The sequence below is a fragment of the Toxoplasma gondii genome, chromosome VI, assembly GCF_000006565.2.
Source record: "Toxoplasma gondii ME49 chromosome VI, whole genome shotgun sequence".
In the NCBI taxonomy this organism is placed as follows: Eukaryota; Apicomplexa; class Conoidasida; order Eucoccidiorida; family Sarcocystidae; genus Toxoplasma; species Toxoplasma gondii.
This window is the reverse complement of record NC_031473.1, coordinates 3,276,644-3,298,266: the sequence shown is the minus strand read 5'-3', so window position 1 is coordinate 3,298,266 and position 21,623 is coordinate 3,276,644. Positions and strand designations below refer to the sequence as shown.

The 21,623-nt window shown below is 53.0% G+C and overlaps 3 protein-coding genes across 3 annotated transcripts; 1 reads left to right on the top strand and 2 right to left on the bottom strand.

Moving 5' to 3' along the window:
- Positions 1–23: 23 nt before the first annotated feature.
- Positions 24–2,287, bottom strand: TGME49_244490 (insulysin, putative). The gene has a single exon (XM_002366897.2). It carries the CDS (start codon positions 1,978–1,980, stop codon positions 202–204), a length of 1,779 nt encoding a protein of 592 aa, XP_002366938.1. The 5' UTR covers positions 1,981–2,287; the 3' UTR covers positions 24–201.
- A 331-nt stretch (positions 2,288–2,618) lies between these two features.
- Positions 2,619–4,349, bottom strand: TGME49_244480 (peptidase M16 inactive domain-containing protein; the record flags this gene model as incomplete). The annotated part of the gene is made up of 4 exons (XM_018780718.1): positions 2,619–2,796; positions 3,294–3,353; positions 3,469–3,983; positions 4,029–4,349. 4 exons carry the CDS (start codon positions 4,347–4,349, stop codon positions 2,619–2,621), a joined length of 1,074 nt encoding a protein of 357 aa, XP_018637554.1.
- Positions 4,350–5,939: 1,590 nt separating this feature from the next.
- TGME49_244470 (hypothetical protein) lies at positions 5,940–19,299 on the top strand. Its single transcript, XM_002366895.2, has 8 exons — positions 5,940–9,920; positions 10,617–11,273; positions 11,634–13,677; positions 14,372–14,865; positions 15,257–15,502; positions 15,909–16,142; positions 16,497–17,451; positions 18,068–19,299. The coding sequence occupies exons 1-8, from the start codon at positions 7,260–7,262 to the stop codon at positions 18,562–18,564; spliced, it is 7,788 nt and encodes a 2,595-aa protein (XP_002366936.1). The 5' UTR covers positions 5,940–7,259; the 3' UTR covers positions 18,565–19,299.
- The last annotated feature ends 2,324 nt before the right edge of the window (positions 19,300–21,623 follow it).

Genomic DNA, 21,623 nt, shown 5'->3' with positions numbered 1-21,623 from the left:
GATACTGGGGGAAATCAGCTGCTGGCATATCTCTAGCGTCATTTAACTCCTTTCTCCTAGGCTCAAGAAGAGCCAACAACGTACGCAGAACGTTTTCAAACGCAAGAGAGTTATTTTTTCCTTCTCGTCATCTTGCCTTGTCTGCTCCGTATTTTTTTGCCCCTTTTATGTGGAGCCATATCTCTGTGTAAACGTTGGATATCAGAAGAGAGACAAAAAACCACGTTTTTCGCCTTTCAAGATGACGACAACACAGAGAATGACAAGGACTAGGGCCCCCGTTTCACGCCAGCATTTTGGATGTTCGAGCGGCGTACTTCCGCAGCTCCCGTGGGGCGCGAACGTCAGTCCACCCCGCAAAAGGTTGCATGTTTCCTGCTGAGGTTTCTTCGCCTCCTGAGTCTCAGCCTCTTGCATCTCCTTCGTTTCTGCGGCGTCGCCGCTGTTTTCCTCCTGGTGTCCCTCGCAAGTCGCGATGGCTCTCGGGGCAGCCGCGGCCTGTCTGTCGATGCAGAGAAGCAGGACAGGGGGGGGCCGGAGGCGGTGAAGAATGAAGTGGAAGAATTCGTTCTTCTCGAGGCGGCAGAGTTCAGCGATTGTCCGGTCATGCCGGTTAAACATGAAGTACCAGGTGCTGATCTCTCGCGTGTACCGCTGTGCTTCTTCAAACGCGTTCTGCGGTCTGACTCTCAGTTCGCTGACCAGAGCAGATCGATGCTTTTCGCACAGGGCGTCTGGCAAACCGGCATGTAGACCCTGTTCAGAGCTGAGGTACTTTTCCACGAGGCGTCCGATGCGCAACGTCATGAGGTCCGAGAACGTCGAACCAGCCACGAAAAAATGCATGCCCTGAGACCGCAGCTGAAAGCTTCGGTGTGCATGCAAAACATAGTCGAGCTGTTGCTGGGTCCGCAGATCGTCGAAAAACGCCTGGGAGATGCAGTGGGAGAACAGCGAGAGCATCGAGCGCTCTCTGTCCTCGAGATTCCCGAGTTGAAATCGAAGAAATGCGACACTGTTTCGGTCTTGAGTATTCGAGTTTTCCGACCGAGTCTTCAGCTTCACTTCCGATGCCTTCAACTCCTCGCAGACCAGAGTCCTGCACTGCATTGCCTCCCGTTCCTCGTCGAGCCCGGCGACTCCCGAGCCCGACGAACGCAGACGGGCGAGGTCCAGCGAGGCGAGGTCGACCACCGCTTTCTCGGGGACGGAGTTGCTATCGAGTGTCGTCTCAATGTTGAGATTCTTCAAAGCCATTTCAACCATAACGCACACCTCGGCAGACGAGATGTTGCCGACGACCAGCCCTTCGACGCACGCTCGCTCGAACAGCGTCTTCGGCACTTCTTGGACGTCCAGTGTCGTTTGTTCGAGAACGCGCAACAGGTCCTCGTAGCTCAAGCAGGGAATCTCGAGGGTTTCACCCCGCAGCGTTGCAGCTTGTTGAGAGACGGTGCGGCAGAGCATGCTGTTCGAAATCTTTCGATGAAGGTTCTCCTTGACCACGTCGAACGCGCGTCGGTCGAGACGAAACTTGGGTTCCCCATTTGTCGGTCTTCCTTTCGTCGCTCCGCCCGGCGACCCGCTGCACTCCTCGCTCGCTTCACAGGCGGGAGGCATTGCGCCAGAGTGCGACAGCGCAAACGTCAGTTTGTCGACAAGAAGCGGGAGTTTGTCGCTGAAACCTTGAGCAAGCAAGCAGATCTTCCCCGGCCAGTCGCCGCCATTCAGCAAGAAATACAGTCCCGCAACTTCTGCATCGTACAGGGCTTCGTAGACCATCTCAGCGACCGTCTGGACATACACCCAAACGCGCATGTAGAACTCTGTCAGGATATCCTGTTTCGCACTCGCCCCGGACGGCAGGGACGTTTTGATGCACAGACGCGCCGACAGTTTGGGCAGCAAAAACGTGTCGTCCTGTTTCAAGTAAATCTGTGGCTTTCTTCGCAAAGCACGGAAATGATGCCAGGGTTCCATCTCCACAGGAAGCGCATGATGGATCGAGCAAACACGGGAGCGAAGGCGAAGAAGACAAGCGGGACAGAGGGCGCAGCGACAGATCGGTCGGGACAAATGGGTTTGGAGATGGGGAAGTCAGGCCTTCTTTAACCGCCGCAGCCGAAGCCTCCTGACAAAAATGGGAGGGAAAGACACCCCAGACAGCAAGCCATGGAAGGAAGAAACAGCAAAAGAGACAGCAGCTCATGTCCCATTCGCACAACAGTCAAACCACACCCACCGAGAAGAGCCAATGACTCGAGCAGAATTCGTTCCGGAAATTATAAGCGATTGAGTCTTGTAGGGAACTGTTCCCAGCAGCCACACCAAATATAATCGTGCCGGCTAAATGGAACCATCTATGAAATGCAGTATAGGAATGCATGTGTTTTACCACGACCCACATCGCGTAGAATGCTTCCCCATCGCTCTCGTTGCTTGGTCGAGAAGGCGTTCTTGTGATGGGAGATATCGTAGATATCTTCCTTGGTGGTGCAGATGTCTGTGTAACGCTTGCCAACTACCTCGAAGCGGAGCGCATCGAGAGTGAGCCGTTTGAGAATCTCTTCAATTTGCGTCTTGTCGAAAGAAAAGAAGAGGTGTGGTCCCGGCAGGGCTCACTCAGGAGGATAGCGGTGAAGATGTTTCGCGTGCACCACACAGAATGGCAACGGATTCTCGGTGTCTGCAAAACGAAATCCCATTTCCGCCAACCACCGAGATTCCTCGAAAACCCACTCCTGGACACGCGACGTACGAAGCAAGCTCAGGTAAAGGAAGACCAGATCCTCGACTCTGATGGCAAACAGAGAAACATGAGACAAAGAGAAACGGTAACCTGGCAAGAGGTGCCCGGCTGCCACATCCAGGGAAAGGATGTTACATCAAGCGTTCGGCCATGTCAACGAATGCTGATACAGGCACAGGTGCCACTGAATGCGCAGCATTGGATCCATGCATGTCTTGCCCAACCACAGCGGGCACTGCGTTCAGAAGAGGCTGTGTACTACTCTGGCTCGGAATCTGTCCGATTATCTTTATTACACTAATACATGGTGTTCAGTGGCTTCTATTTCAAAAATGTTATCATCTTGATATGCTCTACTAAAACACTAGAACTTGCATCCGGTAAACACGACGACGAATACTCCATCAAGCGGAAATAGGAAATGGGTTCAGCACCTGCCAACGGAGCGAAAGAAAGTTCCCGTTCACAGACGGTGTAGATATCGAGAACGGAACCGCAATATGTTCGCTCGTGCTATTTCCCGTGTCCCTGTCCTTCTCCTTACCTTTGCAGCCCGGCATCAGAGGCGCCTTGTTCCGTAAGTTCGATGGAAATATAGAAGATGCTGACACATTCCTCATCGAGACTCCAACTGTTCAGGCTGATGGCGAGCCCTTCATTCTTCAGAGCTGAAAGGAGCGAGCCTTTTGCCTTCATGCCCGGCGAGGTGAGAAAGGCACCGGCTATGCTTGGTTCTCCAGGCGTCTATTTGCGGGGGCAGAACAAACTCGAAGTGGATTTCCCTCTGATCTTTGATCGGCACAATGTAGACAACTTGTTGCAGGTCTTCGTGACGCCGAAACACGGGGACGCTCGGGTCCACAATGGCCCTGGAGGGACGCACAGGCACTTGCTTGTCTTTGATCGTTCCGAAGTACTTCTCTACCATGCCCTGGAGACAATCCAGAGAATCTGTTCCGAGGCCAACAAGCGTCATGATGTTCGCACTGTACCACGTTTTGTGGAAAGCCAGCAACTCGTGCCGAACGTCGGCTCCGAGTGCCTTCGGAACCTCCTGTAGAGACACCTGGTTCCCGCACGAGAACCGATTGAAGGGGTGGTCAGGATTTGCCAGTTTGTGGAGCAGCTGCCAGCGGCGAATGAAGTCGTTCACGAGTCGAAGTCGAAACTTGCTGTCGACGGCATTTAGTTCCCTCTCCGCCGCAATTTCGGTGGAAAGTGGCGCAATGAAAAACTGGGAAAATCAGTCGAGGGCACCCTCGAGGTGTTCCGGCGCGACCGAAAAGTGGTAGTTCGTGTGCGTGTGCTCAGTGTACGCGTTGGTGCAGCCTCCGTGCTGCTTGATGAAGTTGGAATATTCCGTTTCATCCGGAAACTTCTCCGTTCCGAGGAATAGCATGTGCTCGCAGAAATGCGCCAAGCCTTCGACGGGCGGGGGATCGAAGTAAGAGCCTACATTGATGTCCAGAGCGGCAGAGGCCAGGTCTGCCGCCGGGTCGCTGACTAGCCAAACAGACAGGTGGTTCGGCAGCTTCACAAACCTGTAGCTGCGCTTGTTCGTTTTTGGTTTATCGATGTCCTCCGTCTCTCGTAGCGCCATCTTGAGCATAACACTATGCCCAAATAGTCAGCTTTACCACAGAAATCGATAAGAAAGCCGCCTCACAGCGTATACCAGGTGACAACTGACACGTCGACTTGGATTGAGGGTGCAAAGGATGAGAAAAAACCTGGATATCCCGCCCGCCTCCCCACATACTGTGGCGGACGGATCGAGGGGTCACGAAGTGCTAGGGGAAGGGTGATAACTAACAGAGAACAGGAAGGTGGTAACTGTTGTCTATGTTAAGCCGCGAAAGAAGTACAAGCTACGATTGCAGTTCCCTCTGGCTCATGCTGCCGCAGGGACTTCACGGGAAAATCCGGACGCTAACACAGCGGGAGCTATGTTGAACCAGCAGCCGGGACTTTTTGAAGGCGAATCGTTGACTTGACAAAAAGGAACCAGAAGTAAAGGCATGCGACAAAGGGTAGGAAGGAACCAGACAGAAGAACTTCGCAGTTGAAAAAATGCGTTGGCTGACCCTCAGAACTGCGATGAGCAACCGGCGAGCAGCCTAAGACGGTGATGAACAAAAGGTACAAGGTGGCGGGTGAGCACACAACCGGAAGAAACCCAGTACGGAAGACCAAGGACCGGGAAAGCAAGATTGCAGCAGCACTAAACGCGGGGACGGACGCGACTGGGGTAGTCAGCAACGAAGTGTTACAGCAAAAAAAAGATGCACGGTAGACGCTACGCAAGAGTAGAACGCGCAAACGGCAGCGTGCGGCAGATGCAGAAGACGAACGCGGAGGAATTGACGCGTCAAGAAGAAGAAACTCGTTAAAATCGAGGCGGATCGGGACGCATGATAGATAATCCAAGAGACTGCCACAAAGGAAGGTACACGGGGAAGACAGGCAGTGGCACTCAGGAGACGTTCTTTCAGCAAAGTTTCCGGCTGCAGAGACGAAGAGTCCGACATCTGAGCCCGCTGTGGGCGCCGAGACACACTCAAGACAAACAATTCTCTCTACGGTGCTGAAAATTGTTATCTAAAGTCAGAAAGACTCTAGGTGAAAAGTAAGTCGCAATTCAACCATAAGAAGTCTCGATGGCGGTTTGTGGAATGATTCGGTGCACAGTAGAAGTAACGGGCCGATCGCAGAGGCAGCGATTGCACGTAGTCGACTGCCGAAGACCAAAGGCGCGATACGGGAGGCCTTGCACTTGCAAGACGTTGCTTTCTGTTACAACATGAGTGTGGAATCTTCTAAGTCAAGTGCATGTGTCATTCTTCTGTGTGATGTAGCGACTTGTGATCTCGGAGACTAGATTTTGGATGAATCGATCAACCCCGAGGGGACTTCCGTGCAAGCGCGTTTTAAACTTCTGAGCTTCAAAGTCGATCGCTTGATCTTTTCGACGGCGTTGAAACCGTCAAAATGAATCTACTTGCTCTGTGCACGAAAGGGGGTACCGTTTTACAACAATTTTTAGCATGTCCTGTGAATTTTTGCACACGAACTAGCCCAGTTGCTTTGTGCGCATTAGAGAGATATGTGACTCTCCTCCTCACGAATGTTCCGGTCGGCTTTTTACCAAGAGCGAGTCGGCCACTGCGGCGGACCGTCCTTCTGGAGTGGTCTCTCTGCGGCTTCCCCTTCAAGGCTGCCGGGGTTTCTCTGCTGTTTCGTTTCGTCTCAAGGAAGCGTGTGACGTCTCTCTAACAGCCCGTTCTTTTCCCTAGAAGATGTGCGTGGATGACGCGAGGAGGCGCTCTCATTTACTCCAACTGTCTCCTTGCTAACAAGCAGGGGTAGGTGACGGGTGACCGGCGTTCTGCGTGCCGCGCTGACTTCAGGTGGCTCGGGTGACGTGGCGCGGGATTCCACAGGGGGCCTAGCCAATGGCTTTCATGTCTTGAATATGTTCGTCATTTACATGGTGAAGGTAGTAACGACTTTTTTCTGAAGGGTTCAGAAAAACATGCTGGACTTCTTCTGTATTTTTTCTTCCTCTTCAACTCGAAGATGTACGACAAAGACACTGCCGCGACCGCACTGGAAACCACCCATCGCCTCTGCTCATTCACTCGGCCGCTTCATGAGCGGAGTCGCACGGAAGCTTCGGGAAAAAACCTGAATCGCTGCAAACACGATAGATCGGCCTTTTTTCACTGAGCAAAGACACTGTTTTTTCTCCTTGACGCCTGGATGTTCCTTGCGAGGTCAACTGATGTTCCTTCTTGATTCGACTTGGTAACCGTCCTCACGCCTCTTGTGCAAGGTCCTACGAGGAAACGAACGCTCCTCGAACTCCGTAGAAGGTGACGACTGCAGACGATTCAGCCCGCAGAACAACGGAAAGATGATGTGTTGTAGGAAGGAGCCAATGCGACATGTTGTCCAAAATCGTTTCGAGTGTCTGTTTAGAATTCGAGCTGTGGCCACGCTCTTCAAGCTGCCTCCGTTTCGCGCGCTCCCGGACGACCCTCCAAACCCAAACACGGGCGAGTGAAACGCGAGACCTCTGTCGTTCCCCTCATTTTCGAGCGTTTTCTCCAGAGTGTCTTGCATGCTGTCAAAGTGAAAACGCCTAGGACAGTTTATATTGATTTGACGCACGTGTTGCCTCCGGTCTGGTTCCCCTGTACGAGGAGCACGTGCAGCTGACATTTTTCGTGTATTTGTCTGACACAAGCTTCTCTTCAGTACAAACACAGCCGAGAACGCGTATGAGGGGGGGATCCTGCAGTACTCGTCGACAGAAAATTTGTAACTATATCCCTTGTTACTCCCGATTTCGTCTTATGTATGTCTTTTTTGTCGCCCTTTTCCCCGTATTCGAATGAAATCTTTTATTTTTCTACTTCCGTCACGGAGCGTTTCGCCGCAACAAGTCGCCGTGCCTCAACCGTTCCATGTAAGGCCAGATTCCGAATTCTTTGGGTGACGTTCCGCCACCATGCACCCCCACCTTTCTTCCGCAGAGCCTCAAGAGCCTTCGGGAGACGTTTCTCCTACGGCGTCTTCTCAGTTGGGCTCCCCAGCGCGAAGCACTGTCGTTGATCGCGGTGACGTAGACCTGCCGTCACACCTGCTCTCGAGAGATTCTTTTGCGACCTCCGTCGCAGTGTCACGAGTTCCGGAGGAACCGTGTGCTGGTACAACTGCTCAAAGGTTCGACAGCAGCGAGTCTGAATACCCGCCGCCGGTGTCCATATTTCCGCAAAAATACGCGGCCGACGTGTCCCTAGTTCCAGGGACAGCGAAGGCAGAAGGCCAGGAGTCCGAAGGTGCGCAAGCAACGGCGCTGCTGCAGGAGCCGCCATCGGAGGACTCTCCGTCGTTGGAATCAAAACCACTGGGGGCTTCCTCCTTCCATCGACACACGGATAATCAACCGGATCCATGCGCTGCCCCTCGCGAGTCTACGGTTGTCACCGAATGCCGGCCCGAAATTCTGGTCACCAGCGAGCGGGAAAGTGCGGTTTCCCTGCAAAGACCTCCGCAGGATGTAGAGACAGAAAAGCCGACCACAGATGGACTGCCGCCCTCTCGGAGTCTCCTTCCAGGGAAATCTGTTGCTAATGTCGCCGTTCGCGTTAGTGCACACCCTGTTACCAGGAGTGTCGTCGAGGTGCCGGTTCGTGAATCAGACCTGCGGCCGAAAGTCGCAGCAAGTAGGCCCGCCCCTCAGGTTGCACCTTGGAGGGTAGATCAAGAAACTGAGGCGTACCCCAGGGAGGAAGTTTCAAGCGATGATGAACTTCGCGCTGGAGCACCCGCTCAGCCGTCGCTTGTCACTCGTAGTGCCTTGCCCGGAATGCCGTCTCAACCGCTCGCTCGGCAGCCGTGTCCTGATCCCGGTGCAGGCATTGCCCTGGCACAGGCAGGTTTTGAACCCGTTCTGGGAGCAGCTGGCGCTCCTGCGCTCCGTAGATCGGAGCCATCTGTGACTGGCGCTGTGCGGAACCAGGCGGCGTCTTCCCCTCCAGAGACTGAACTAGTCCCGAGCGGCAACCGAGACAACATCGCCGCTCCGCCTGGCACGCGCGTAGCAGCACGACATTCTGAGGAAGTGAAAAGTTCGCCTGCAGAAATCACAGAGGATACTCAGTTTCCGAGCTCCGCTCCTCCAAGTTTTCTCGGGGCTCCCAAGGGCCGCAGTTCGTTCGGAGGACACAGAAACTGCGTGCGTGCGCCGTACGTTGTTGAACGGGAGGCGGCACCTGTCGGCACCTACTATGGAGCCCACCGGGTCTGCGTCATTGGGCCGCAGCGGGCCTCTCCCGCTCGCCGCACGAGTTGGTGGGTGGTGTCGAATGGCGAGGAACCACAGCGGCCGTTGTCTATGTACTGGAAAGAACGAGCAAAGCGGTGGAAGTGTTACAATGACACTGCCTCCCAGGAGGCGGCGTTGCGCACGCGCCCTCCACCAGGGACCGAGCAAAAGGTGACTGTGGTGAGTCGGCGACCTTCGCCGGACTTGCTTGCCCCTTCAGCAGGCTCCGCGGCCACCGTGCAAAGAGTCGAGACTTCCCCTTCGGCACGGGCTACCTCACCAGGAATGCACCTCGTTCTTTCCCCGCAACAACGTCAGGAACCCGACGAGAGCCTCCAGGCCTTAGCAGAGGCGCGGGATGCGATTCAAGAACTGGAGAGAACGCTGGCGGAGCAAGAGGTGCGGTGGCGAGGAGACAACATGTTGAAGGAGGGGTGCATCGCATACCAAGACGAGTCGATTCGCTTGTTGAAAGCGCAGATCAAAAAACTCTCCGAGGATCTGCAGTGTTACGCGACGAGCAACGCGTTTCGCAGGAGGGAAACCGCCTCCCTTCTTCGACACCTCCGCGTGCTTCGGGCGACTCGAGGAGCACGGCAGGGCAGTATCGAGGGGTTGCAAATCCTTTACCGGAAACTCGAGGCCGCCAGAACGATGGGGATTGCTGCGGGGAGCCAGACAGCGGCCTACCTGACCGGCAACCAATCAATAACACCACCGTCGCCTGTGGGCGCATCTTACGGCGACACCCCCACCTGTCCTCACGCACCAGCTCTACAGGCTCAACAGCCTACGTCGCCTGCCTCGCCATCTTCCGCGCTTCAGTCGCCCTCGCCGGGAGAGCCCCTCCAATCTTCCTTCATGGTGTCACCTCCAGCTCATGTGGATCAAAACGCCGCGTATTCCCCGCGTTCGCCCGGGGCAGTTGGTGTTAGTGTCTCAACGAGCATCACCGGGCTCCCTCAGCCCGACGCTCCAGCGCCTCGCCCGGAATTGATCGATGCCGAAACGGAGATGTCTGAGGCAGGCTTTGACGAGCTCCTAGGGGAGAGAGAGGAGAGAAGAAGACGGGAGGAAGAAGAGAGAGAGGAGAAACGTAGGCGCGAGGAAGAGGAGAGACAGTTGCTGGCAACGGAAGTAAAAATGCTGCAGCAGCAACTGGTAATCTTGCTCGAACATGAGAAACAGGAGGAAGAGAAGGTCCGCCAGCAACAAGGACAACTCGGCTTGCTGCAAGAACAAGAAAAGCTGTTGAGGGCGCAAGCGGAGGAACAGGAGAGTCTCCAGAAACAGATCGTTGCAAGGCTTGAAGCAGAGGCGATGGACCATGCCTTGAAAGAGGTGAGAATGGAAATTGGGATCACGAAAGGACCCAGATGAGGCTGAAAAGGGTTAGAGAACGTGTTCTGCGAGAAAAAGAAAGAGTCGCGTGCCACTCTTCTAGGATGTGGTTTGACGTCGTAGGCGAGTTACACATACATGAGCGCATGCAGAGGCTTCACCACAGCTTCGCCAGACGCCATCGATTTTGGAGGCGCCTCCTGCGACCCATGAACTCTCACACATGTGCTTCGTGGGGTTGGTGTCGGTACATTGACTTATGAACACATACGGCTGTTTTAACACGACCTGGCACCTCGGCGCAGCGCGTCGAAACCCAACTCGAGACGTATCATACTGCTTTTCTGGTGTGTGCATTCCCGTTTTTGGAGAAAGTCGTCCTCAGACCTGACCGTGAGAGCACTTGTGGTTGATAAGTCCATCTCCATGCCCACAAGCATGTCCATCTGTTTGATAGCTATGATATATATATGCGTGTGGAGTGTGGATCTGTTAAGCTTTCTGCGAAGAGTGCCAAGCGTGGCATCCTGTCAGCGCTTGTGACCCAAGCAGTTTCTGTGAGTGTGGAAGGCGTGGCCTTTCGAGCTGCGTCTGCTGATCGCATTCAGTGTGCCGGTTTTTTAATCAGTTGTCTCCTCAACACATCAGCAATCGAGGTCATTTCGTATCGGAACATGCATGTTTTGCTGCGTCCAGCGCCGAAGAGAAGAGCTTCGACAGTTGGTTCAGGAGACGACAACGCCCTTCCCGTTTGCTCCAAATCCTAGTCGTCGCAATCGGGCCCTTCTGCCAGAATTGCCCCGCTTGGATGCTCTGCCTCAGTCTCCGCTTCCTCGAACTTCTTCGCCGTCGCCAGCACCTTTCGTAGGCGTTGGTCAAGGTCTCCCGTCTCCGACCCACTCTCCGCGATGGAAACATCGAGCCTTGGACGGAGAGCCTCTGACCTTGGCCTCTCCACGGGGCTCTTCACGCTCCCCGACGACTCTTTTGCTCTCCAAAGAGGACGCGCAGGAGCGAGAAGATCTGCGAAGAGCCAACGAAGTTCTTCAGAAGAAATGCACTGAGCTTCATGGCCAAGTCACTTACCTGCAAATGGCGGGAGCGGGCCTGAGTCGAGAGCAACTTGAATACCTAGAGGCGCAACTGGCAGAGCAGAAGGAGTATACGAAGGCGCTGGAGACTCAGAATAAGGAACTGGTCGAGATGGCAGAGAAAGCCCTGAACGACCAAAAGGAGGCGATGGAGAAGGAATGGGGTGAGCGACTCCAAGCCGTCGCAGACGAGCGAGACGTCACGACGGAGGCTCTGAAGCGCCAGGGAGAGACTGCGAGGAGTGCCGTCCTGGAACTCGAGGTATGTCAGGTTCACAGGAGATCAAGTTGAGAAGGAGTGGTAGATTCACGTGCACGAAAAGAGGCAACAGAGAGTCGAAACGAGACGGCGAGAAGTATTCCGATACCGTTTGGAGGGCTAACGTGCCGGGGCGACGCACCAAACGCTTCACGGGGTGGATACTGGGTTTTGGGGCTGGTGTCTCGCGTCTTCTGCAAGCAATACAGAGGTGTAATTTTTTACCTGCGTTTTTGTTCGTTTTTTCTCGGTGCGAGCGAAGTGGTTCGATGTCGGTTGTGCAGCTGCGTAGTCGTTTCAGCGTGTCGAACGCTGTCTTTGTTGAGTTTCCCTTTGTTTTGCTTTCTCCGCGCGTGTGTTCAGCGCAAAATCGGCGCGGCAGAGAGGACAAAAGATGACGCGCTGGGCCGGCTGGTGATGAGTGAAAACAAAGCTGACGGGGCCGAGCAGGCCCGCGCAAGGGCGGAGGAGCGAGTGAGGGAATGTGAAGAAGAAATTGAGTCTCTGCGGCGCAAACTGTCCTCTCTTGAGCAGGAGGTGGACGCGATTCGAAGGGATGGAGGTAGAAGAGCTGAGGAACTTCAGCGGCAACTGGAAGAGAGAGAGCGGCAGGTTGCCTTTCTTGAGCAGTCGGCGGGCGTGGCGGAGCAGGCGAACACGAAGCTAAGGAATGAAATGGATACCCTGAAGAGGCAACACAGTACAACTCAGTGCTTGATGCGGTCGCAAGTTGCCTCGCTTGCAGAGCAAATGGAAAAGGACCAGAGAGTGAAGGAGGACGTCATCGCCATGCTCACGAGTGAGACCGAAATGCTGCAAGCTCAAGCAGCAGAAGCCACAGCGAACTATAAGGCTCTCGAGGCAAAGTGGACGGAACAAACAGAGCGAGTAGCCACTCTGGAAACTGAAAAGCAGGCGCTGGAGGCAAAGTGGACGGAGCAACAAGAGCGAGTAGCCACTCTAGAAACTGAGAAGAAGGCACTGGAAACTATGTGGACGGAACAGAAAGACAGAGCAGCTACTATGGAAGGAGAGAAGAAGAAGCTGGAGGCGTCATGCGAGAGGATGAAGGAGGAAAGCAAACTGATCCAAGAGGAAGAAACGCGACTGATTCGGGCATTCAGTAAGACTCTACCGGAAGGCACCAGTGTCACTCTCGAGAAAATTCTGCAGGAAAAGGAGAAACAGTTAGAAGAAAGCCGACAGCGCGTAAGTGCACTAAAGAAGGACCTAGAGGAATCCCGGAATGAGTGCGCGAAAGCTCTGGAAGGTCTCGAGGCGGAGCAAAAGAACAGACAGGCGGAGGAAAAGAAGTACAAAGACGAACTCGAGAAACTGAGAGAAAGAGAAAGGCAGAGCGAGTCCACACTCCAAAGCTACATTTCTGGACTGCAGAAGGTGCAAGACGAGTCGATGAAGAGCCGAGAGCAGACAGAGCGGACCATGAAAGAAAACGAGGAAAAGTACGCGAAACTTTCCGAGTTGACTGCAAAGCAGCACTTTGAGCGAGAAAAAGTCCTTCAGAAGCACCTCCAGGAAAAAGATGCGCTGAAACAAAGTCTTGCACGTATGGTTGAGGAGACGGAGGAGCTCCAGAAGCGATATGAAAACGAGTTGCAACATCGAGATGACGGATACAGACGGGAACTCGAGGACAACCAGGGTAGGCTGCAAGAGATGCTGAAGGAGGCGAATGAGAGGGCCGATGCGGCGAACAAAAAGGTTAAGGAGGCGAACGAGAAGGTGAAACAGGCGCTCTCCGAAAGGGCTGCCCTTGAAAAGAGCTTCCAGGCGGAAATGGAGAACATGAAGAAGCAGCATCAGACCGAACTCACGCAAATCCGCGAGTCCTTTCAGAAAGAGGCTGAGAAGAGCAAGAAGAATCTCCAACTCCAGCGAAGCCTTTCTATTGACGGGATGAAACGCAGACACCAGCAAGAATTGGCGGCTCTCCGAGCAGATAGTCAAACAGCGCTGTCGGCGGCCAAGCTGGAGTACGAGTCAGCTGCTGCTTCGCACGAAGAGAAGCTCAAGGCGGCAATCGAGTCCGTCAAGAAAGAGTATGAAGAGGCTCTGCTGAAAGAAACTCGCGAGAACGAAAAGTTGAAGAAGCAGCATACAGCCGAGGTAGAAAAGCTCAGCCAATCGCAGGTCGGAAAGATCGATCAGCACAGGAGGCAAAGCGAACATGTCATCGAGGAGCTGAAGAAACGCCACGCGGCCGAGCTCGAGGAGATGAAAGAGAGACTTGCTAAGTCCACGCAGGACTACACAGCGATGGTCCAGGAACTGCGTGACAAGGCCGCAAAGGCCTTGAACGACGCCCAGAAGGCCCACCTTGAGGAAATCGAGAAACTCAAAAGCAAATCCAAAGAACAAGAGGAGGCGCACCGGCGGGAGATTGCTCGTAAGTCTATGCAGGATGAGGGATAAACGGAAAAGGTTGTGCAATGCAGAGGGAGGGAGTGCGGCGAGCTAAACTGAACGGCATTGTCGGGGGAGATAAGGTACCATGACGTATACGAGAAGCAGGAACTAAAGTAGAAAGCCACCATTTTTGGCAGAAGGCCGGCGCATTCCTGCCGACGCGAATGTGGCTGTCCCGTGTGTCTTCACCTGTCAACGTCCGTCGTTCTCTCAAGACGAAAATAGGCGAAAACGCCTGTTTTCCCGTTTCTCGCAGAACGAGGCGTGTATGTGTGTCGGTTGCGTGCTTAACCTAACTGCAGTTGCCTATACACTTCCTGTGAGTACACATTGATCTCTTTTTTGTTGTCGTCAGCGACTGCTTCCTCTTATAGATACAAATGTGGAAGAGAGTCCGCAAGTCTTGTCATTTTTGTCCTAGGGCATGTGTGAAAAGAGGCTCCGTTGATGGGTTTGTAATCTATTATCGTTGGACTCTATGGGTCTCTGTAGATAGGATGGTGTCCAAGCTAAGAAATGAAACCTAACTTCATTCGCTGCTTGTTCGCACGCAGCGTAATGTTGCATGAACGCACACCTTTAGTACAGACCCGCACAGTTATATACAAAAGTGTGTTTGTACCACATAGGAGTGTGCCTAAGATGCCTTTTCGTTCTTTTCCATTGGTGTTCAGTCTCGATGCAGGAGCTCCAGACGGAGCGCGGCTTGCGTGGGGACCACTCGGATCGTTTCCGGGAGCTTCTCCACGAGAGAATCACTACTCTGCAGCATGAAATTGATTCACTGACGGTGAAACTGGAGGATGTCCGTGACAAGAGTGCTGTCCTGGAATCGGAGAAAGAAAGCCTTTTGAAGGTGAACCAGGAACTCGAGCGTGAGAAGCAGCAAATGGTGGAAGAACGCAGGCGGACCGTTGACGACACAAGGCGGCTAGAAAAGCAGCTTGTCGAGGTGCAGGCGTGTGTGTCCGTACACGAGGCAAAAGCAACTCAGCTTGCAAAAGATCTGGATGGAAAGGAGAAAAAGCTCGTAGAGCTCCGTCAAGAGATTGAGAAAGGCAAATCTGACTCGACCAGGAAGGAGGAACGCTTGAGAAAGGCTGTCGAGGCGGCGCGATTGGTGAAGAATGAAGAGATGAAGCAGAGAGACATAATCAACTCGCTGAAGGTGAGGCGAGGGGAAAGGGGACAGGAGGGAACGAATGCAGGGAGAGCGAAGTAGCGGAGAACTGGAAAGACAGAAAGTCCCGTAGTGGCGCAGCGATGTTCAGATTCGTGAGTGGTATCCTCTGAAGAATCACGAACCTTGCGCAGAACGGACGCGTAAAGTGTCATCTAGTCTGGAGGGAGATACACAGCGAGATCGCTGGTTTGTGCGCTGAATCGCATTACGTGTTATTGTCCATAGCCGATGAAAAACTTCGGAAACGGCTTTTTCAACACTGGCCCGTGGGCACACCCACAGAGCCGGAAAAGTACTGCTGTTCTCGAAACGGTGCCTGACCCTTTTGTAGGCGTCTGTCGTTTGTGTGTTGAACGGTTCGTGGCTCTTTTCTCAGAAGCAGCTGGAAGCGAAAGAAAAGACCTTGTCCGGCCTCGAAGACGAGGTGGACCACCTGCAGGAGATGCTGCGCGCGAAGGACCAGAATGACCTAGAGACCCTGTCTACTCTGAAACGAAGGTCTACGGAGCTGGAGTTCGATTTGCAGGATATGAAAAGGGAGAACGCACAGTTAAAGCGCGCCCGCGAAACTCTTGAGCGAGAGCGAAGGAGAACCACGGATGTCATACACAACTTGCAGGAGGTATGTATCCGTGTTGCTTTGCAAGTGACTGCAGACTTCGAGAGAACAACAGAGGTGAAGGGATGGCGGTACAGACACAGTCCCGGTAACATGCAAGACAGCGATAAACGTTGAGGGACCGATTGCTGCCACTGCTTCGCAGAAAATGCGTGCCAGTAGCGAATTCCGAAATCGGGGCCAAGAGAGAGAAGTTATGGGAAGGGGAAATCACCCGTCTTGAGGAGACTGAGGCTGCATACGCATTCAGTGTAGCATATGTCGTTCCAGGTAGGCGACCCTAAACCCCGCTGAAAAGGTTTGGCAAGCTGGTCAGTCCCTACCAGGTCTGACTTGGTGTCTTTATCTGGATTTATGGAATGCGAAAAGCATCAAAGATGTGTTTCCTACCTTTCTGTACTACATGTAGGAGGTCAGGCGACTTGCCGGTACTGCAAAGGTGAATCAGGAGGACCCTGAGAAAGAGAGGCTAAGAGGCCAGCTGGCAGACTTAGAGAGGCAGGTTGAGGATCTCGAGTTCCAGTTGGATGAGCACGCTCACGCCGAAGCGACGGTTAGAGGCGAGGCGAAGCACTTCCAGGAAGAGTCCATGCGGAAGTCGGAGGAAATCGAAAAGCTTAAGAAGGATCTATCTCTAACTAGAGTAAGAACGCAACATACAGCGTACAACAAAAGACGTGGAGTGAGCAGAAACAGACACTCGTGCAGATGACACATCCGTGTTCTCGTGTTCCATCCCTCTTCGGTCCATCAGTTCCTTCTATGTGTCTGCCTGTATTCGTGTCTACAGACGGTATCCAGATGAGAACACCTCCGGAGGAAGATTCTTCCTGCGTGCTGCTCTGAGGCTTCTGCTCCTTTTTACCTCAGTAGAACCGAGTCTCACACTGTCTTGTCACATCTGTTCACTTGGCTATTTGTGTCCTCTCGTCGACCTTTCTCTTCAAGCGTGAGCACTGTGGCACTCTGGTTACGTGTACATTGCCTGTGTTCCCAGGCAAAGGTTGCTGAGGCGAACCAGCGAATGCGGCAAAGTTTGTCGGACTTCAAAAAGCAGCAAGAGGAGCTCCGGAGCCGCCTGGCACGAGATTTCGCTCGGAAAGAGGAAGAGCTGATGGCGAAGTATCAGATGTCTCGAACGCATGAGGAGGAGGTGAGATCAAGAGAAGACGACAGCCGAATACGGGAACTCGAAGCAATGATCGGTCATCTGACCGCTGCGCCGACTGCTCTCCTCTCAACCGCGATGATTGCAGAAGTGAAGAGCTTTTTGCGACACGCAGCTGACACACTCCTGACGGTTTCTGCAGCCCTCGGAGACGGAGAAGCTATAGGAGAACTGATTACGCACATGTACCCCATGTTGTCTGCCAAAGAAGTTTCTCAGTTCCTTCTGAAGCTCGTCCCCACGACGCCAGTAAGCGTGCTGGAGAGCCTGGTGGAGAGACTTGAGCCTGCAACCGAGGCGCGAGAGGTCTGGGATAAGATGCAAAAGGCTACCCCCCTCCTGCGGTTGTCCCCTGAGGCTGCCGGTCTCGCTTTATCAATTCGGAACCATTCCCAAGGTGTCCGCTCATCCGGTGTTCCAGGCAGCAGAGCTCCGGGAAGCGTCGCTTTAGCCTTGGGAAGGGTAAACGGATCTGCAGATACACGCCAGCAAATCCTCCGCTTCGTCGAGGTCTCGCCCCCGCTCGAAAGCTTGCATCTGTTGAAATGCGTCGGCAACGTCTTGGATCCGTCTGACGTGGTTTCACTTCTCGCCACTCTTCTTCCTGCTGCGCCGCATGCAAGTGTCGCCAGTGTTGCGACAGCATTGTTTCACGACGATGCTCCGAACCAAATTGGGGATGCCCTAGGACAAGAGTTTGCAGAGTTCTTGAAGGAATTCACTTACGCACACCACTTTGCCGTTCTCCTTCCGTTGACTGGAGACGCCATCAAACAAATCCGAGGTTAGACATGAAAACGCTGGGGGCGGATGCTGTGACCTGCGGAAGCCAGACATCCATCTCTGTGCTTCGAGTTGAGACTAGAAAGCCGAGAATGCCCACGAGTATCTAGGGTACGAGATTGACGGTGTGATCTCCGCAGTCGTGTTCTGTGCATTTGCAACAAAGCAGAGAGAAGGATGACTGTCTGTAACAAGAGAGTATTTACGCTGAGAAAAACCGCCACACAGATGTGGTGTTGGATCTCATAAATGTGCGTGCGCGTTGGCGATATTTTTTCGTCATTTCTTGTCTCCCACCGACGCAGGGGTATTTTGAGTGGGGAAAATAGCGGATATATAAATTGACACAGGGGTCTGTTCTCCTTTCTCCAATAAAAAACCGAAGGGGAAGACCATACAGAACCAGCTCAACAGGGAGACACCCGAGGCAATTGTTCCTTTGATAGTATGGAAGGCGCTCTTTGAACAAAAGCGGCTGTGCTCCAGCAGGGGCGCTGTCTCTATGGTTGATTCCAGTGTGCCCTGTGCCATCATCGCAATGTATCGTTTGCTGTTTCTGGGTAAACCTTGCATCAGCTGCCAAGCATGTATTAACGTGGTTTCCCTTGTGTTTGCAGCAATTTACGCTGTCACGTCGAACCCCTCTACAGACACTCGGGACACCGCAGTGGAGGCCCCAGTGGTCCCCTATGGTCTTCAATCTGTTGCCGCCATGCATCACCGAACTCCGGTCATGCCTCAGCCGGCTCCCGTCGTGCCTCAACCGCTCCCCGTAACGCCACCGTCGGATGCGTTTGCAGCATCTGCTTCAGCAATTTCGCCGGTGTTGCCGCAGTGCTACGCCACTCCGCATGCTCCTTACTTGTCGATGTATCAACCTCCCCCTCATTCCACCCCTCAGCGGCGTCGCCCAGATGAGCCGCCAGCGGCCGATCTTGGACGCAGCGTGCAAACCGTGGAAAGTTCAAGACCTCCTGGGCCTCGCATGTTCAATCTGAATGCGAAGTTGAGTTACAAGCTTGTGACTCAGAAGAAGACAGGGAAGAAAGAGAAGGCAAGCGAGCCCGTTGACGCGCCTATCCAGCGTGTTGTCTCGGACGCATCAACAAACTAAAAAAAGGGGTCGTGGAACTTAAAATGACCGGCCGAAAGAGAAATTGCCTTCATGTAGGCGTGACCGTTTTCTTTTGATTACGGATATGAGCGGAAAAAGCATGGCCACAGAGTCACAGCCAGCGCTACCTCACGCGCGTTTGTGTCAGCGAAAGTAGTGCCTTTTCGTTTAAAAGTGTACATGTGTGTTCATACTCCCGTGTGGTCTCTGTAGTTGATGTGAGTATTATGTGTGGTTCCGTTGTCCAGAAAATCTGTGGACGACATCGTTTGATGGTTGTGTTCCTGCTATTTTGTACGGTTCTTTGTCTATGTGAGAGACCCCCTGCGAGACTTCCTTCATAAAACAGTATGGCCGTCCAGTTACTTTGGTAGCTTGTTAAGGATTGACCGCCAAAGCGAGAGCAGACGAGCGCTGTGACGATGTCCAAAGAATAAAAAAGGGGGAAAAATTAAGTCGGGGTAGTTGGTTTTGTACGCGTGTCCGTACTGTGCGGTGCAACGCTGACAGCGTCTGCGTGATATTAGTGTGGTGACACGGAGTAGTGATCCGAAAAAAAGAATACAACGCTTCATTGTAGCCTCTATGCACGTATCACCTGCCTTAAATGAACCCACTTACCCTTCGTGGAGTCTCTTATCTTCCCTGAGTGGCTCATCTTTCTTCGTAAACGAATGGAGTTACGGCTTCCACGGCGAGTGTTGGAAGGGGCGTTTCAACAATCATGTCCAAGCGAGGCATGTCGAGAGAAACAGGCGGTGTTCTGTAGCTACGCGTCTTCGATGCCCTACGAGGAAATCTACATTCGAGGAAAGAATCGGCTCTGTTATAATGATCAGGAACCCGAAGTTGAAAAATAGCTTTTAGTCATGGAGCTTCAATCGCTTGCCCAGGATGGAGTAAAGTGCGATAGCACCCCGTAGAGATGGCTTCTGCCCCTGCGGCACCTTTGATTTACAAAAAAATGATTGCGTGTGATCAGGCGGCGCCCCACGGAGGCAAGCCAGGCTAACGGAGACCTCTCGTTGTAAACATCAGAACGGTGGCCGCTGCTGGAAAGGAGCATCCTTATGCGTCAATCTGAGCGACGCCATTGCTCTTGCACGTTTGGGTTACCGACAGGTTGAAAGTAATTGCCGAAAAGCACTCAGATTTTCGTTTCCCACAATATGACAAACAGCTACTGTCGCTGTACAATGAAAAAAGAGCAAATCGTCACTTCAGCACTGCATAACGATCCTCTCTGCCCCTACGGAAAGGCCATCGGTCGTAGTCAAGACTTCAACAAAATGTCTGCCAACTTCTGGGTGTCATGATTACATGCGCGCTTGCTAGGGTCGTGATAGCCATTTGCAGTACCGTACGAAGTCTGTTCCCCATTCGATCAACTACAGACACACAGTACGCCGAGGTCTTCTCGCTCTGCTGCTTCTTGTCACAGGCGTTTACTTCGAAAATGCGGTCTCAGAACGAGTACGGAGCGGCGGCGCTTCGATTCTGAAGAACCGGTGTTACCTGAAGTATGTCATTCATGGTCTGGGTGACTCAGTGTCTTCGGCGATAAAAGGAGAGGTATGGGTATTGCACTGCACGATGCATATTATATTGTTGCACATGTTCATTTTGCATGATCTCTTGGAGCAATCTTAGCAGCTATGTGGATTTGTCTTCATATGAGATGATCGGAGATACTCTGATCCAATTCCAGTGAGTATAGGTTCTTCATCTTGTGTGTGTGCTTTGTTGTATTCTTGGCTTAGTGACTACGTGTGGGTGATTTGCAAATTTCAAAAAGCCTCACCTTATGCTGAACGAACAAATGTCTGACGCATCTACTACATCGACAGCGTTGAGAAACTCTACAGTACAGTGTGTCAGTCCTTCTCAATGTATGCCATTTGTTCGAGCGCACCACGTACGGTGTAACTTCACGTTTACACCTTGTGAACTACACCCCACGATGCCGTGATAAGGGCATTCGCGTAGCAATTCGTGTTTCCGTCCGTCCTAAGCGGCGTTTTCCATCTGCAACCGGGTTTTTTTTCGCGTTGGCACCACGGTGTTTCGCAGAAAGCACCTACTTCTCGGGCGTGTGTTGGATCCCCTATAAAGACAGATATGATGGCGAACGCCACTTTCTCGACTAGGGCCGCTAAGATAGATTTTGGCATGGGATTCGCGACACGTGTAATAGAATCAGCTTGGACTTGCTAAATAAAGCCCACACAGGTGATATCCCTTGCACCAGTTGGTCTGCCCACCATCCGTCCGTCATAACGTTCGCTTTTTGCCACCTACCGCGTGTCACCTAGTCACGTACACCAACGGACGCAACGAGACAGGACTTACCGTCCAGACAACTCGGTAATCTCGCCTCGGTTACTGTATCGAGCATGCACTGCATTACCTAAAGATCAGCGTCTCCGCCAGGATCACTACTTTTGCGTCAGGTCGCCGAATCAGCGGGTGCGCCAACTAGCAACAGTTGACGGATTTCCGCACACCAGCCATTGCACACGTACTCCACTCAAATGGCTATCCAGATGTGGTACGATGTGAGAGGAACGCCTGAGGCATTTGTTGTCACGAGAAAGGGGCAGCGGAAGGCGAGGATGCGCTTTGAGTAGAGCGGGAGACAGACAGTGTTGCAACTGCGACGGCTGCTTGCTGTTATTGTTATTGAGCGGCATTTTTGAGGATGTCCTCGTGCACATATCCCCCGCGAAAACCCGCCCTCGCTCTTTTTCACTGGCAAACTTCATCCGATATAAGGCAGTCAAGAGATTGCCTATTCAGTCTGAGTCAAGAAATGAAAAACTATGTAACGAAAGGAGACGATTCTGGACCGACATCGCTCTCCAGGGGCAGATCATTTTTTTCAAGGGAAAGGATGAGGGCCTCGAGTATGGGCTCTTTCGTACAACCCGAAAGCGCATGCACTGTGCCCAGCCCCTGTTGCGCTTAGAAGTTGCCCTTGTGCAAAGAGGCCTGCGGGGGTTGGGGGGGGGCGGGACTTGGAGTGAAGGGGCTATGGAAAAATAGTAAACTGGGCACACCCT